This window comes from Protobothrops mucrosquamatus, unplaced genomic scaffold, assembly GCF_001527695.2.
Source record: "Protobothrops mucrosquamatus isolate PMUCROS unplaced genomic scaffold, P.Mucros_1.0 scaffold530, whole genome shotgun sequence".
NCBI lineage: Eukaryota > Metazoa > Chordata > Lepidosauria > Squamata > Viperidae > Protobothrops > Protobothrops mucrosquamatus.
The window spans coordinates 143,050-161,851 of NW_015386837.1; the positions used below are offsets into that span (position 1 = coordinate 143,050).

Here is an 18,802-nt window from a genome sequence, read left to right on the forward strand (position 1 = left end):
TTGGTATTTTTGAGATCCTCTTTCCATTGAGATTTTTGCTTCGCACTATCCATTAAATGATAGAAAACATTCTCTGGGTGTAACGTTGTTTTGGATGTCTGAAAGTTGACTCATGGCAACTGGACTTGTTCCAGTTCACAAAACGTCTAACAACCAAATAAGTCCAGTTGCCAGTGAATCTTCATTGATATCATTCTGGACAGTCTGTTTTTCTTGTCATTACTGGTGTGTGTGTGTGTGTGTGTGTATGTATACACACATACACACACAAACACACACACATATGCAGGTCTTGGCGTATTTGGGTCTTTTCCCGTGTAAGATTGAGAGTATCTTGGCGACGTTTCGATGAGGTCCCACTCGTCATCTTCAGGCTGGGGTCTTCGGCTTCATGCTTGTGCAAGCAAAGTGTGATCGGAGCTGCCGTCTCTCTATAAATATTGGTGGGGGGGTGTGGAGTGCTGGCTTAGTTGCTGTAGGTGGGTTGGTTGGCTGTGTGGGAGTTATTGTTTGTGGATTGTTCAGCTGTTTCGTAACATCCTGAGTAGTTGAGGTGCTGGCTGTATGCCCATTAGTCTTTTGTGTTATAACGACCTGGGTAATGGGTTGTGTGCTTACATCCTGAGATCTAGTGTAGTGATATCCTGAGTTTTGTGTTGCAACATCCTGGGTGGTTGGCTGTGTTGTAACATCCTGAGCTTTAGCGTTGTAACCTCCTGAGTCGCCAAGATACTCTCAATCTTACACGGGAAAAGACCCGAATACGCCAAGACCTGCATACCTGTACCCGTGAAAATCTACGAAAACAAATATATATATATATATAATTTTTTGGGGATTGCTAACAAAGAATTAAGGGAGACTGGAATAGCTATTTCGAGCTAATTAGCTCTCATCAGCCAGACATACCCTTCTGAGATTCGAACCTGGGCGGCTTGCACGTTAGGCAGTTGTGTTGACCTCTAGGCCACAGGCTCTTTCTCACTTTGTCAGCTGTGTGAGGGAGGGAAGAGATATTAAAATTTGGATTGCTAACAAAGAATTAAGGGAGGATGGAATAGCTATTTTGAACTTTTTAGCTCTCATCAGCCAAACATACCCTTCTGAGATTCGAACCTGGGCTGCCTGCATGTTAAGCAGCTGTGTTAACCTCTAGGCCACAGGCTCTTTCTCACTTTGTCAGCTGTGTCAGGGAGGATGGATATATATATCCATCCTTTTCTTAATTGGTGAGTTGGTTTACAATTATGTAGATTGCAGCTTCCCTATTTTTTTATAAATTCCCAAATTGCCAATTATCCAGCATTGCAATATTCATCCATTTCCATTGCCTTAGTACCCTTTTTCTTCCCGTTCCAATAAATATTTTTGCTAACAATGTATAATATAGATCTCTAAAGAAGGCAAATACTGCAAGGCAGACTGCATCCATATGGTAAAGTTTTCCAATATGCTGGGTCCGTTCTTTGAAAGTTTCTTTTGAGAATGTAAAGTGATGGTTTCAAAAACCAGAAAATAAAGTATAGATATCTTCTCTTTCCAGAATGGCATAATCACAGGAGTCTATCCTGCTAGCCCATCCAGTTGGCTCATTGTTGTAGTAGGAGTAATGTCAACTATGTATGCAAAAATAGATCCTTCGCTGGGATTAATAGCTAAAATCAACCAGACCCTGGATACAACGTAAGTAAACTTCTGTCCTTGATTTGGCAGTATCAGTTAATCTTTTTGATCATTGTTGGGGATGCTGAAGCATTCGAAATTTTGGTTTAGAATAGAAGTGTCCTCGACTTACAAACTTTCTTTAGAGACTGTTTGAAATTAGGATGGCACTGAAAGAAGGGATTTATGACCTGTATCCAAAGTTATGCGCACTGCAGCACCTCTGTAATCATGTAAACAACATTTGGGTGCCTGGCAATCCACACACCCCCTTACAATCATAATAAAATGCAGGTAGTCCTTGATCATTCAACCTCTGAAGTTGACTGAAGTAACAATAGTGCTGAAAAAATAACTTTACAGCCTCTTTATGATCATTTACAACTTCTGCTGTATCCTTCAGTCATGTAATCACTGTTACAGTTAATTACATGTTCTCCTGTGCCCCACTTGTTTTTTTTTTGTTTTGTTTTTTTCCCTCTTGCAGAGCAGAAAGATGGGAAAAAGGGATTGAAAGAATGTAAGCTGTTTTACCCATTGAAAGCAGTATGATTGTGCTGGCAGCCTGGGGCTGGGACCCATGGGCACTTTACACAAACAGCTTACAGCATTCTGTTGAAATCTCTTTATTTCTCTGCAAGGGAGAAGGGGCAATAGAAAAAAGCTATTTCTATAGGCAGTCTCTCCTTTGCCTGACCCTTTCCCACTTCTAAGGTGATGGCATTTGCTCTCAATGTTTAGGAGATAAGATAGCTTGAAATTTCTTTCTCTCCACTCTCTCTTGATGAGGATAGGAGGAGGAAAAAAGCAAGTAATTTCTGTATCAATCGACAGAGCAGAGAGAGGAAGATATTTAAAAAGAGTAATGTTAATTTTTTGTCTAAATGTCTGCCCTTATTGCCCCCAAAATTGAGCCTGTGGTAGATAAAACCATTCAGATTCCTTTATTTTTGGATATAGACACTGAAATCATTTTAATGGATTTGTGAGTATAGCCATGGAGGCCTTTTCTCCTTACTGTTTAAAAATCATTGTCTGTAGTACTGATGCAATTAGAATTAAGGTCTGGGCTTTATGTTGGCTGTATCCCTCCATTGAAAAATAATTGTATTATCTCAATGCAACTTTTCTAGACATATTAGAGAAGGTATAATCAACGCTTTGTTCCATATCAGAGGTACCATTTTTTAAATATGAAAAAGAGAAACATGTATTAGAATAAGTACTCTTCTCTCAAAACCAGTATAACTATCTTTCAGTTTATGCCAGACATGTCAAACACAAGGCCCGGGGGCCGGATGCGGCCCGCGAAGTGGTTTCATGTGGCCCCGCGAAACCATCCTGGAAACAGTGAGGGAACGGACCCCACTGCCTTGGCCCTGGCCCAGGCCGGCTGGGAGCCAATGTACAATTTTGTGGTGGCCATTTATACTGAAACGCATTCAGTCTTAGCTCCATAAGCCCCCCCCCCACATGGCCTGAGAGGAACAGTGAGGCTTGGCACTTGCCACAGTCCCACCCCCTTCTGCCAGAGACCCTCAGATCTATCCCACTCCTGCCCAGGCCCCCACAGGCACCCTTGACACGAACGATGTAGAGCTGGCCACACCCACCCAGTAGGCTGCACCCACCCTGGCCGCACCCACTCGGCCCCCTGAAGGCAACCGCAATGCTGATGCGGCCCTCAATGAAATTGAGTTTGACACCCCTGGTTTATGCATAGACTGGAAGTCATCCCACCCCCAGCCCCCCCACTGTTATCCCACGCCTCTTGGGATATATTTTTACCTACTTGTGGGTTGATAATTTTTGCAAAAGTTTGCAATTTTACCCATAATAAGTGTTCTTTTTTTAAATGAACAGACCCTTCTTAGTCTATCATGGTTTTAAAATTCTGTAAAATTGTTGACTCAGGCTTTTAATTCTCTCTCTCTTTTTTAACAGTGGCTATATGTCCAACCAAACACAGAATATTGTCAGTGGGATTCTGTTTGGGACAGGGCTATGGGTGACTCTTATTTTCTCAATGCGCTACTCTTTGAAAATGCTGCTTTCGTACCATGGTTGGATATTTGCAGAGCATGGAAAAATGTCTACAAGAAACAAGATATGGATGGTAAGGTAATTTTAACATATACGTGAAAGTGATATTGACATAATCTTGCCTTACTATAACCACTATGTCAAGTGTCTTCTGTCGGCTGCCAACAAACTCCAGAAACACAGGAACAAAGTGGCCAACAAGACTTTAATGCATGCAAAAGGAAAGTCAGCACTGGGAATGGTTTGCTCCCAGTGCCTTACATAGATGTGCCCCGCCCTCCAACCCCACCCCAATCAGTAAGCCAGCATCCGGTCCGTGCAGGTAAAAGCCGTAGCTCCAGTTCCGACTTCCCCCCCCCTCCGGATGCATCAGCGCAACCACACGACCTCCACAGGACCAGCTGTCCTATCCGGCAGCCAGTCATTGTCCTGCTCCTCCCCCTGCCGCCAGCGTGGCTCTACAGCAGACAGTTCCTCTGGAAAGTAGCTCCACGTGGCAACCGGCGTCCTCCCCCAGCAGACAGCTCTTCTGGGAGGTAGCTCCACGCGGCAACTGGCGTCCTCCCCCGGCCGCCAGTAACACGGGCTTGACACTATCTGAAGATTTGTTTTCAGAATGACAACATTTGCTTAAAATATGTATTTATTATTATTATTTATTATATATTAATTGGATTTATATAGCCATCCATTTCACCATAGAAAATTTGGGTGGCTAAAGCCACAGTATTTAACATTTTATAATTAAATTAATCACACTGGTTTTCCCCAGGAGGTTAGGGATTTTTATATTGTGGGATTTTAATGGTGTAAGCCACCCAGAGTTCACCATGTGTGACTTGGGAAGCCATATAAATGTGTTTCGTAAGTACATAAATAAACAATTTTGTAATTTAGGAGTTGATTAGCTAATGATAATCCTTGACTTTTGACCATAATTGAGTTTGCAATGATAGTTGTAAAGTGATCAATGTGATTTTATAACCTTTTTTGCGATGGTTATCAAGTCAATGCCATGGTTGTTAAGGGAACCCATGGTTCACTTTGGCCCTGTTTTTGCCAGAAACTAGAACTAAATGCTGGTTTTTGGTGAAAAATGTATAATTCATGGTAAGATGCCTGGGACATGGCAAACAGCCATAAATATGGGCTGGTTGCCAAGGATCCAAAATGTGGTCACATAACCGGGGGGGGGGGTGTGTCCAGCTGTCAGAACTTCAGAACCAGGTCATAAGTACCTTTTGGGGGGATCGATCATATCTTTAAACAGTTGCTAAGCGGCCGATTGTAAATAGAAGACTACTTGTACTGTAAACCAGCTTTTTTGTTGTAAAGCAGACCAGATCTATTATTTATATACTGCTAAAACTCCTCTTTGTTGGTTTGTAACCTTCAATTGGGCAAAACAGTAGATCATAGGGCAAGAATTTTTGAATCAATGTCTCTCAAATGGGCTAACTTAACAGAAAGCATCCAAAAACCATTACTCCCATGGAATTGAAATTTAGAAAAGTTGTAACCTCTTCATTGTCACTGCACTGCTGCACAGTCAGGTGTGGTTACACGATTGTCATTTCCAATATTCCCTGCCAGCTTTCCACAACATCAGTGAGGAAGCCATCGGTAAGTGTGACCTTTTCTAAGGTGATGTACCTTAGGGATTGAAATTCGGCAAATTGCGTAATTTCTGCTTACACTTCTCAGAAACCTGTAATTGCATGGTGCAAGAGAAGACAGATCCGTACCCTCTTGCCTAAATCCCTTTGACCCTTGCACCCAATCAGCTGGTGCAGGTCCTGATGGGCTGCTTTGAAACTGAGGCCGAAGTTTGAAATCTCTTAACAGCAATGGGTGATGAGGGAAGGCTGAGCTGCTGGCAAAGTAGGGTTCCAGCAATCAATGGGTACACCCACTTCCAGCAGTCAATGGGGGCTTCCGGCAGTCAATGGGTACACCCATGGGCTTAGAAATATATCTATATAGCAGGGTTATATGCAATTACGTCCCATGGTTCATACAAACTACTATTTCTGTTTATAGGTAGAATATAAACGGAATATATATGAAAGTAACTAAAATTTTAAATACTTCTGTAAATAATAAAAAGCAGTTGCATACTAAATGTCTGATAGTTTACTTCAGAGATAATTTCAAGATTTTTTCATTTGAATACAGGCTGTATCTGAAGGGTAAGGCCCAGAGCATTGCTTTGTCATAGCTTAATGTTTCCATTGGCTGAGTATTTGGCATGCCCTATAGTTTTATTACTTTAAATCTGTTTTGTTTAAATAATGCTATGCTTGGGCATTGTTAACGACTGTAACTAATACGTTCTGCTGTTTTGATTTTTTTACTCCTGTATATAAACAGGAAATCATTTACCATTACTGAAATGGCAAATGTGTGGAGAAATTCAGTTGATAATTGCTTTCTTTCTGTAAGGACTAAAACCCTCAACTTTTGAACAATATTAACATAATTGGATGGCTTGTGCCTTCCTGAGTCTCATCAGATGTTCTGGATTTCCACTGTTGAAGTCTTGTGCATTGAGGGGAAATTTGTTTTACTTCGAGAGAGATGGTTATTATAACCTGTTAATCTGTATTCTTGAAACGAGGAATTATATGTTCTGCAAAATATCAGAAAATAGAGTGTAATTATTTTTGTGATAGCTATGCTTTTAGGAGAGAATTTTATAATGCCATGTTAAAGAGAATTCCTACTTTGAGCTAAAAATATCTCCCATTCAGGCAATGCCTATTGTACTGAACCATTGTTTTTTATGGATAAGTAGGGCAAGAAGGATAAGTACTTCATGAGCCACAATTGAAAGTGTCATGACCTATACTTCAGGTATTTGTACTTATGAATTTTGTCTATGAGTAGGCATAAGCAAATAGAGTAAAAACTTCCCTACTGTGATAAAATGGAAAACTAAAACATCTTCTGAGCAGTCTAAAAATTATTTAACATTATTCAGAATCATTCTCCGATCTTGGTGTGACCTGCAGGGGGATCTGCCTGTTGGAAATTTCCTTCAGTATCAGACAGGAACATTCCTATACAAAAACCTAGTTTACAGCTTTCTCTAGTGATTTTGGTGCTACTGTTCCTCTCCTTACATAATGTCAGTCCATCAGCATAAACCAAAATGGACAAGTAAGGAAGCCAGCAAAAACCAAAAACATGGTAGCATGCCCACAGCACCTGAAATTGGTCCAATCAATATGATTACCGCCACAGTAGTGCAGATCATGCCTATAGAAGGACTTGTAATGGAGGAAAGTGGAAAATGGTACTTCAGCATCAGATAGAAAAATTCAAACTAAGCTGGCCTTGCCTATGGGTTGGGCATGAGAGGAAAGCTGTGTCATGCTGATGTGTCCTTCAAGAACAATTAGCGAGGCATATTTGAGCCAATGGTAAAGGTGCATAAATGTGTCTTAAGTATACTCCACATGCTTAGGAGTTCTTCAAATGGAAGAACTTCAAATGGAAGTTCTTCAATGGAAGAGTGGAAATTACCCACTTACAAAATTTGCCCCATTGAAAGAATATCTGTACTCATTCCAATATACTATCCTTTAGCAGTTGTGCTACTAACATTTTTCATATGTAGAAAATTGAAAAGTCTCATTTATGTTGCACTGTCAGTGTGCATGCTATGGACTTTAATGAGGGTCTTCCTCCTGAAGCAATAAAACCAGGGGGGGGGAGGGACAGGGAAACATTAGATGTAATTAAACTTCAGTTAGAATTGGGAATTGCCCTGTCCTAACCAAGGGCAAAAATTATATTTATTGAAGAGGGTAACAGTTTTAAATTTGAAAAACTATAGATTGATAAAATAACAGATTCACGATTTACTCTGACCATCATCTTCAGTAAAGGAAGTGCAAAGGCACAATGCTTATTTTCAAAATTTTATGTTTCTCCCAAGTCGAAGTATATAGAAGCAGATTACAGTAAAAACAAAAAAGTATGTAAAACAATATATTAGCACAATATAAAACTACATCCTGAATGTTGTTTCATATTATGTTAACGTATAAATACTGTTTCTATATTAAAAGAATGGTGAGAGGAAAAATAGTTTGCGAACACTCCCTCCGGTGAAGACACTTTTTTCATCCAGTCTGCAAAATGTTATTTTTCCTGTTTTATTTCCAGGCACTTGTGAAACTTTTTTCTGGTCATAAACCAATGCTGTACAGCTTTCAGACCTCACTACCACGCCTTCCTGTTCCAGCTGTAAAGGATACTGTAAATAGGGTAAGGTGACTATTTGAAACTTTTCTCCCTAGACATTTAGGGGGTACCTTGCTCAATAGTAGTAACTGCGAGAGGGACCTCGGAGTCCTAGTGGACAATCACTTAAATATGAGCCAGCAGTGTGCTGCAGCTGCCAAAAAAGCCAACACAGTGCTGGGCTGCATTAACAGAGGGATAGAATCAAGATCACGTGAAGTACTAATACCACTTTACAATGCCTTAGTAAGGCCACACTTGGAATACTGCATCCAGTTTTGGTCACCACGATGTAAAAAAGATGCTGAGATTCTAGAAAGAGTACAGAGAAGAGCAACAAAGATGATCAGGGGACTGGAGGCCAAAGCATATAAGGAACGGTTGCTGGAATTGGGTATGTCTAGTTTAATGAAGAGAAGGATGAGGGGGGACATGATAGCAGTGTTCCAATATCTCAGGGGCTGCCACAAAGAAGAGGGAGTCAAGCTATTCTCCAAGGCGCCTGAAGGCAGGACAAGAAGCAACGGGTGGAAACTGATCAAGGAGAGAAGCAACTTAGAACGCAGGAGAAACTTCCTGACAGTTAGAATAATTAACCAGTGGAACAACCTGCCTCCAGAAGCGGTGAATGCTCCAACACTGGAAGTTTTTAAGAAGAGACTGGACAGCCATTTGTCTGAAATGGTGTAGGGTTCCTGCCTGAGCAGAAAGTTGGACTCAATGACCTCCAAGGTCCCTTCCAACTTTATTATTATTATTATTATTAAATGCTAATTTTGATCTGCTTCATCTAAAGACTTGTACCAGGGGGAAAAAAACATTCCCAAATTTAATATGGTATTTTGTTAAATTAATTCCAGGTACAAGTAGAGTTGTAATTATTATTTGATTTATTCATTGATATGTTTTTTGCATTATATTTATACTGTTAAAGACCAGATATCCAAGTCTTCAAATGTCATTTCTTCTTAATGATTTTAGTATTTAGAATCAGTTCGTCCACTTATGAATAACGAAGAATTTAAAAGAATGGAAGGTCTTGGCAAAGATTTTGCTGTAAATCTGGGACCAAAGCTACAGTGGTATCTGAAGTTAAAGTCTTGGTGGGCTACAAATTATGTAAGTAGGTAAATCAAGTGCTTTCATGAAATCATACCTTTTTAAGTTACACATTTTTTCTTGATTTTCTGATTTTACATTTTCCCCAAAGCTACTTTATAAAAGAAAAAAAAATGCTTAACATTTTAGTGTGCAACCTTTACCCTATTAGCATTATTTGTAGAAAGTGGTAATAGCCACTTTGATGTACTTACCCACAAAAGTGAAAAGTGATTTTAAACAATCCTATCATACTCAAAAACATTGACTGATATCGTTATTAGTCTTCACTAGCTCTGTTCTTGTTATCAGAGTGCTGAAAACAGCTTCTGGTGCCTAAATTAAACTTGCAAATTATTTGTTTTCTTGTTTGTGTATTTAGATGATTTATAAACCAACTTACTGCAGAGGGTTTAGGCAGTATATAAAATCAAAACATAATACAAGGAACGCAACAATAAAAAAAGATGGGCAATTGCACTGAATAAAAAAAATATCAAAAAATCATTAATTACAGTAGAAAAGACTGATTGTCCCTCATACAACATGTAATTGAGAATCTGTCTGATCTTTCAGCCCTTTGTGTTATTATCCTAAGCAAGTATGACAACTTTGGATGAAGCTCATCTTCTACTTGTTCATTCGCTACGTTCTTTTTTGGCTGCAATATTACTTGGAAGCTTCGGCAAAAATAAATCAGCACCAGTTTCATATTGTTCTGCAGTAAGCCAAAAAACAAAACAAAACAAAACCCAACAACCCATGTCAGGGGCTTCCGCGGTCACTTTTCCAACAACTCTTGCAAACATTAACCAAGACGGCATTTTCCCATTCCCACAGGAAAAAGAAGTTAGGTTAGATGAGCTTTCTTTAACAACTGTTGGGTGGAAGTTGTTGCTTATATAAAATCAATATGTGCACCCAAAGGAATCAAGTTACCATAATTTGTAGCTTATTGATTGAACTAATTGTATCTAAATGACTATGCATTTTGATATTCTGCTGAGTTTCATAAATAAATGAACCAGATCATTTCTTTGTTGTAGGTCAGTGATTGGTGGGAGGAATACATTTATCTTCGAGGACGTGGGCCTATTATGGTAAACAGCAATTACTTTGCCATGGTGAGTGAACTATTCAATTTAACCACGAATTGCCACTCGGCTGGAATAAGGTCACAACTAGTACCCCAATTGACATGCACTTGCCTGGATAACAATTTGTGTCTATATAGGAACAAACAAATGTCATTATTTCAATGTATCCTGAAGCAAATCAGTGATAACAACATCTGTTATTCTGGGCTTATTTTCACTATGTGCTAATATTGTTGTTCATGACGTAACAAGAAATTGTCTTGTTATGCATGAAGAGCTGTTCTGTGACATCAAAACATGGAATCTAGATAGAGGTATAAAAATAACTACAGTATATGTCAAGAGCACAGGTGCTTTTGATTCACTAATGGCAGCAGATTATATGTTATGGGCAACATGCGTTTTTGATTTTGGTGTAAACCAGACAACCCGTGCTCCATTGGGTCATCATTTCAGAGATATTTCCTTACCTAAACAGAAATAGAATGAGCAAGAGTGGGCAAAAAAAAGCACTTGGAACAGGAACATTTTCCCCATTAATTTCCTTTCCCTCCCTTTCCCAGCAGGCAAGTAAGTGGCTATTGCAAGGTGGGGGTGGGGGTGAGGGATTGTGAAACTGGCTGGGAAACTATCATGGAACATTGAAAATGGAAGATCATTTGATAGTAGCTGCATCCCAGCAGTGCAGCAGCAGCCAGTAGCACTGAAGCAGTCACAACTTTCATTCTCTCAGGTGTCATGTGGGCTGGATTTTGAACACATTCTATAAGTTAGCCTATTTGAGTACCTTGGTTCAAAAATTGTTGCCCTATGATGTGCCATTTCACCCAATTAAAGGTCATGACAAGTTTTAATAGTATATAGATTTCACAGTATACTTTTGCTTCAAACACTCTGCTTTCAGAATTATCTTAGCCTTAGAAGTATATTCTCCATTTTTTTTATCACCAAAATCTAAAAAGTTCCCAATAGCTTATCCTCTCTTTAGTTCCCATGTTTGTAGGGACCTCATGTAGGGACGTGACATTTTAGATCATTATTCAAGTATGTTATTACAGGGATCTCTAAGAAAAAAAAGATTGTGTATTTTGTGTGTACTTTTGTTTCCCTATTACTGCAACAATATTATTGCTTCTGGGTATCTAAAAAGGTCCTCGCGAACATAACACTTTAACACCTGTTCCTGCCTCTTTTCATCTTTTAGGATTTTCTGTATTTTACACCAACTACTATGCAGGCAGCTAGAGCTGGCAATGCCATCCATGCTATCTTGATGTATAGAAGAAAACTGGATAGACAGCAAATCCAGCCAGTATGTAAATTTTCCAACTTTTTTTGAATCTCATATGAAAGATTATTTCTATTGGCAGATTGCCGAGAGGAAAAATAAAATATCTGATGTCAAATGTAAATATAATGTGTACATGACCTGTACACATGCAGGATTGTTGATGAATAGAGAGTTAGGGACCAAATTAAAATTAATTATATGGGCAAGCCAGGAAGGGGTTTTTTTTCAGGCTCATGTAAATAGGCCATTTTTTTGTTAATTTCAGATTCAATGGGTATTTAATCCTATTCACATAATAGCAATAAAGTTCCAATCTTAGAACTTAGGATAAATAATTTTGGAGAGATTTTTGTGTATCCTGCAAAAAAGTCGAGCATCTTTGTGTACGTGTATTGAATAGTCACCTACTTTAAGATTAGCAACTTGATGCTTACAGGTATCATGGTACCGATTGATTCAGTTTTATTTATACCTCCATGTGCACATGCACACACAAACACCATAATTGTGCCAGACCTTGTGTTCTGACAAGGCTTTGGAAGATTTAAGCCATTTAATATTTTTAACTTTTTTAAAAATTAAAATTGTATTATTTAAAAAATATATTTGGAGGTCTTCAGTATTATACACACTATAATACTCAGTTCCTAAAAAAGTTGATTTTGCAATACTTGTAATATTAAAAATCCAGAGCTATGCATGGGAAAAACTAAATAAAGTGCTGGTCTTTGAATCTCATCTTTTCTGTAAAAGGTAGTTTCCTGCTGATGAAGAATGGAGTATTGCTATAGAGACATGACTCTTTTACTGAATCTTCCTATTTTACTATAGTTCTTCTTCATGTCCGAAATTTGGGTCTGTTTATTTCCAAAGTCACAATGTGACTATTTCAAGTGTATTTCATTGTTTGTTGTTATGAGCAGGTATTTCAGGCTCCTCATAACTGTGGAGTGAGTAGAAATTTGGGCTGACCAATATATTTATAAGTATGGAATGAGTACAACATATATATATTAACATGGACTGCTATATAGAAATAAGTGTATGATTCAACTTCCATTTTAGCTATTCCTGTCCTATGTGTAATCACTATGAAGTATTAATATGAAGTATTAAATCTAGACTAGTTTCTTGTATATAACCTAACAACTTCCTCCAAATACAAGGTATCTTCGATAAATAGGAAAAAGAACTCAAGTTTTCATTTGGTTATAAGGCTGTAGTATAGGCCATATGTGAAATGACTGTGAAATATTTGGGAACTTGCAGTGATTACATTGGCATAAAGAAGACACAGGTGACTACGCTGTGTTCCATGAAGGGTCTTTTCCCCCCCAATGTGGGTGTTTCTTCTATTTTTAAAATGGAAATTTGATATACAAAAATGCTGAGGAATCTCCAATGCATGGGATAGAATGTGCAGAGAAAAAACAAATGAAGGTCTGTTTGCTATTTTGGTACTATTGCAGGGGCTCTCAAATTTTGCATAATTACATAAATACCCTAAAGAAAATAGTTGAATACTACCTAAAAACTATGGGAAGAAAAGATACATTTTGAAAACTATACTTTTGAAAGATACTTCATTAACAGAAGGCATCTCCAGTGGAAAGGTCACCTGGCAGACACATTCAGTCATTAATGTCAAGATAAAAACCACACAAAACTTGTTTTCTCAAATAGGAATGACTTCTTTATAGGTAATTGCTCCAGGCCTGAAGTGCTCTGGGGATCCTCAGATCTTCTGGTAATCTCTGTAACCTTCACTTATGGTTTTTTTTCTTTACATCTTAATTATTTCTGTAAAACACAATTGTAATGCTCATTTGTGGCATAGATTCTTCTGATGGGATCCACTGTTCCACTCTGCTCAGCTCAATGGGAGAGGATGTTTAACACCTCCCGTATTCCAGGAAATGAAACAGGTAAGAAGGATCATCAGGAAACATGGAGCATCAGAGAATTCAATGTATAAAATAATGCCAGAATTCCCTCTTAACTCTATTGCGCTAATTGCAAATCTTTATATTTACAGTATGCAGAGCCTGGACATTTGCATTATTCTGATTCAAAGAGGGCAAGAGATACCCAAAATATCTGCCTTTGGGTCTATATCTGCCTCTTCCTGATTCTTGAAGAAGTTGTGCCTTTTCCACAACTTATAGAACAGCCGTGTGCCTTAGGAACTTTTTTTATTTTTTAGTTAACAAAATGGCAGCAGAATGGTAACACGTAGTTACATCTTAACATCTCTTTCACTCAAATAGTGGTTTTCCTGAGCCCACATGGCTTCAGCATAAGCCTGGAAAAAGTGTCATTTCTTTAAGCCGCAGTCAACAGGTACCGTAAAGAGTCCAATGCTAGGTGTGAAGCTCCCTTGCCTGTTTTATATTCTGATGTCACATCCCTAACCTAAGGAAATGAATTGTACACTTCAAACAATGTGGTAGCTGGTGAGTGAATCTACAGCCAATTTAAAATACTTCACTGCCTAAAAAGAAAAGATTTTAGCTTGGGTTTCTACAAGTTTTGCTTGCAGAAAGAATTGCTGTTGGGAAATGGCTTGCTACCTATTATGGAGGTTTGGTTTTGTGTGATTATTAATATTTTTGTTTCCATTTCTTTAGGTCCTCTTATTTTCAACCACTTCTTTAATCTTCGTGACAGCTACACTTTCTCCTTATTCTGAAACCTTTGATTGGGGGCTATTTTGATTTTCCTTTTTTCCTTTCAGCTTATGATTCACAATACCATCCCACTGTGCTCTTCTCAGTATGAACGTTTGTTCAACACTAGCCGTATACCAGGCATAGAGACAGGTACAGTGTTTGTCCTGTCAATGTATTTGGCCCCTCCTTTACATTCTGTATATATAGCAAATTAGTGCATCATATAATTGTCACATTTGCTAAAGCTGTGTGCTTTTTCTTGCAGAAAATACTGTGCTTTTAATATAGTGTGATAAGAGATCCAGTTCTTAAAACTGTATAGGCCATCTCAGTAAAAAGTGGATAATTAAAGAATGAATTAAGATGAGATATCTTACAAATCCCAATGTCCATTCCTTATAAAGATACTGAATCTTTTTTTTTAATGCCACTTTTATGCTACTATAGCTGTACTCAAACTGGTATAACCATATAATAAAATTGAGTACAGCAAGAACCTTTAAAAAAGTAAAACTAACGAACTATAAAATTAAGAAAACTTTAAACATGAGTCAAAGAATTCCAAAGAACCTTGTTCCTGCTCTTTGAAAAAAGAAGAGAGTTCCTGATTGGAACACCTGTTTCATTAATACCACATTGTAATTTATGCTATACTTTGTGCAAGCTGGTATGTGGTCCAGCATTTACTTCTGTGGGAAGAAATGAAATAAGCCAATAGAAGAGAAAATATCTAGCTCAGGATTGAATTGTGGAATCCTTTGGCTACACAAACCAAGTAAAGCCTTCCAAAACAACTTAGTAAACCAAAAGACCTAGAAGCCCAATAAGAAGCCATAGGAGTCATCTACAAATGCAATTTAATGACTGAAAGAGCCATTATGTAGGCCAGATAGGCAGAAGACTAGCAGACCCCATCCATGAACACCAAGTAAGACACAATGTAAACTCTTTGATCTCACAACACAAGAACAGATTTAATTATAGTTTCAATTGGGAAACTGAGCATCCTAAACCAAGTTAAATCCGAAAATGCTAGGGAATTCCTGGAAGCTGGGCACTCAGACAAATCAGCCATCAGTAGGTACAGAAATAAACTATATTTACATTCAAAAGAGACAATTAAAAAACTAAGAAGAAAACAAAAAGTCCAAAAACAACATCTCAGAAGCAAACACCTAGCTAATCAAGGATTAACATCAGGCAAACAAGCAGAAAACAATACAGTACCCTAATTAAGACACTACCAAGGAGAAAATCACATGCCCATCAAAACTGGCAGGGCAAGTTGGCTATGTGTAAATAGGGAGCAAACCCCATGCTCACTAATACTGAGGTTACCTATGTGGGTAATGAAACATCTGCAAGCCTAGTAAGCACCAAGGATTCCACAAAAAATATTTCGTAATGAAGAGACATTGTCCAAAATATTTTAAAACGATGGAAATGTTAGGACGACAACAATTAAGTACATTCAATATATTTCTGTAATTAAGTGTATTTTAATTGCATTAAATTAATAATTTGAAAATACTACTTAATAGAGAGGAGTTGGTTCTGATTCCCAGTATTGTACATTTACCATTAACAGTCACTACTGGAAAAACACACAGTACTAGAGTCTTCTCACAAACAGAGAAGCTTTTATTATCATCTGATCCTTGTTCCCTCTCTTTTGCCTTACGTATTATAACCAAGCAAGAGAATAAAATTCCTGTAGTACTTATGTAGAATCTTCTTTAACACACATCATATCTCACACTGGGCTTAGAGGGAAGAAAACAAATATATGAAACCACAATTAACCAACTGGGATAAGTTAAAAATGTATTTTTCTGCAATTCCCTGATTTAACAAAAAGATATATCTTTTGTGAAAGGTAATTTTAAAAAACAAGTAAAGGCATGCATGGTAACAGTTCAAATAGTTCATGATAAAATCCCAAATGTAAAATCCCAAATAACATTTAATAATGTGACTGTTAATTTAACTGGAGTAAGTCATGAACATTCTGCCCATTTTTCCAATTTTAACATCCCTTTATTTTTTTTAATATTCTCTCAATCACAACTAATGTCTTCACTAACCTTTTCTCTTTAAACCTTATTTTGCCTAAGCTTTTATAGGCATGAACTCTTGATAATGAAAAAAAATCAAGGGCTTACCCTGAATTACAGATTGTTGTGGCTTTATTTTAAAAAGTATTTATGTAAAGACACTTCTTTTATGTGATAATTAAGTTGCTAGTTGTTTTAATGCGTTCTTTGGCAATATTGATATCTGCAGCATTTGCATAGAAATTACATAAAAGTTAAGTTACGACATTTAAATCTCTTGACTTGTCTATAAAATATCAGTTTGGTAAGATGCAAACATTTATATTTTTTGTGATATTGAGCATATATAAATCTTAGAAGACGAAAACTAGCTTTTAGTTTGAAATGATCTGTATTAGGGTAGAATGATGAATGTTTGAATATTTTTCATGAGATTTAGAAAGAAACAGCAAGAAGACTTATTTTCCTGTGTTTAAAGATAGTCCTCAAATTACAACCATAATTGAAACTGTATTACGGTCATATATTATGAGGGTCTTAAAGAGGATCACCATATAACTAGACATGATTTTACAATCTATTTTGTGGCAGTCTTTAAGGAAATTCTGCTGCTGTTAACCAAATTCGTTCGTTTTGGAGCATTTTTTTTTCCTGGAAACTAGAATTTAACACCTGTTCCTGGCAAAAACATCATAAATCACCATCATGTGACTGCCTTAAATGCAGAACAGTTACCAAGCACCCAACATGAGGTTATGGGGGGGGGCAGATTAGAAACAAGGTCATAAATCCCATTTGGAATCCATTGTAACTTCAAACAGTAACTAAGCAATTGATCGTAAGCTGAGGACTGCCTGTATATATGTGTATTTCCAAATAAATTGCTTGTACATTTAACCACTTCAGTGGTTCAACTAAGTATCTCAACCTATAAAAAAGGTTGCCTCACTAGTAATGACAGTCAAGATATCTTTGACTAACATGTTGCAGGCTGGAAATTCTTCAGATTACTGTACAGTCCCAGCACTTTCCCATGATGCCAACTTTAGGAAAAGCACACACAGAAGCCATGAAATTACATAATTGGGTGCAGAGAAGATAATCTTGACTCTATTTAAAAAGAAACTGATTTTTTAAAAAAAAATAAATATTAAGCTGCTTTTTTCATGAAAAGTATAGTAAACACTTATGCAATTGAGTGGAAGAGTTTCATTAATAGCTGAGAGCCCAGAGTCACCTTATCAGTGAGATGGACAGTATATAAATTTAATGAATAAATAAAATAAAATAAAATAAATAAAATAGCTGTAGTTTGTAGCTGAGGACTGCAATATGCAACTTTTTTTATTATTAAACCCTACATTTATTTCAAATTTTGGTTTTCAATTCTAGACACTATCCAGCATTTGAAAGACAGCAAACATATTGCTGTATATCATAAGGGACGCTATTACAAAGTATGGTTGTACTATGATGGCAGACTCCTAAAACCCAGGGAGATTGAGCAACAGATGCAATGGATCCTAAATGACAAATCTGAGCCTCAACCAGGTGAAGAGAAGTTAGCAGCTCTTACTGCTGGAGACAGGTATGAAACTTCGTAATTGTAAGTCTCTCAATTTTTAAAAAAAATATTTTGCTTTTTTATTTACCTGATCTCTTGTTTACTTTTAACCATAAGTAGTGTAGTCTGTTCATTCTTCATTGATTGATAAGCTTATTGCGATGGATTAATCCCAAAGATGTGAACAACTTCTTAGCAACACATAGTATTGTTTTTTTAACTGAAAGTTTGAATATCGGCTTTCAAGTGGTTACAGCTGATTTTGTATCTCTTACTTGTAAAGCTAAGAAATGGCTGAGTAGGTTATGGCCTTAATAGGTTTATTCTATTTATTTCAATTATTAGGTGAGGGGGAATGCAGCATACTGTGTACACTATGGATTAGATCCAGATTTACTGAATACAATACACACAAAGTTAATATGTAATATCATACCATCTACTGAATTTTAGCAGTATTTCAGAATGAAAGACTATGATAAATGAATTTGATGCCAAGAGAAAGGGGGTTGGGGATAATGGGACTTTGTGTGCTGTGACCCAGTTGGACAATGGGTCGCCATTGTCATCAATTAACATAATGGTCTGCATAGATTGTTGGGTGCAGCTTGATGTTCAAGACATGCTCTGGCCATGCTGTCAGAGGTGGTTTATAGATGTTCACTATTGTTAGATCACCTAATTTGGAAACTACTTCATGTATATTGTTGTTTGTAGAAACTGACAATGTAGAAGCTGACAATAAGGAGGCATTCTCTATAGTCCTTCTAACATAGGTAGCCTCGCCATAGCTGTGGTGGTACGTGGCTCCCAATAGGTCTTAGCCATGAATCTTGCCTCTTCTGAGTTGCTCTTCTTTGTTTTCTATGTGCGTTTCTTGGAGGATGACCATGTCTATGTTATTGTCCAGTAAAAGTTAGGAAACATATTGGCTCTTGGATCTGCTGAGCCCCTCAACATTAATTTGGAATAATATTCCCGATCTCTCATGTCATTTGGGCCCGACAAAGACTTTTTTGTTTTTGTTTTCATTGCCAGGAAAGCCTACAGAGTAGTCTGGCTACAGCAGTTGCTAG

The 18,802-nt window shown here is 37.5% G+C and overlaps 1 protein-coding gene across 3 annotated transcripts in view; it reads left to right on the top strand.

Annotated features, from left to right (window-relative positions):
• Window positions 1-18,802, top strand: part of LOC107288323 (carnitine O-palmitoyltransferase 1, liver isoform) — a 45,161-nt gene that overhangs the window by 9,474 nt on the left and 16,885 nt on the right. For 2 of the 3 annotated variants that reach the window (XM_015816931.2, XM_015816930.2), the window contains exons 4-11: window positions 1,544-1,683; window positions 3,607-3,778; window positions 7,876-7,977; window positions 8,935-9,072; window positions 10,098-10,175; window positions 11,353-11,460; window positions 13,277-13,364; window positions 17,555-17,750. In XM_015816931.2, coding sequence (XP_015672417.1) covers window positions 1,544-1,683; window positions 3,607-3,778; window positions 7,876-7,977; window positions 8,935-9,072; window positions 10,098-10,175; window positions 11,353-11,460; window positions 13,277-13,364; window positions 17,555-17,750 — 1,022 coding nt within the window. Of the gene's footprint in view, window positions 1-1,543; window positions 1,684-3,606; window positions 3,779-7,875; window positions 7,978-8,934; window positions 9,073-10,097; window positions 10,176-11,352; window positions 11,461-13,276; window positions 13,365-14,173; window positions 14,259-17,554; window positions 17,751-18,802 lie in introns of all 3 variants that reach the window. The other variant, XM_015816932.2, reaches the window with a different exon arrangement.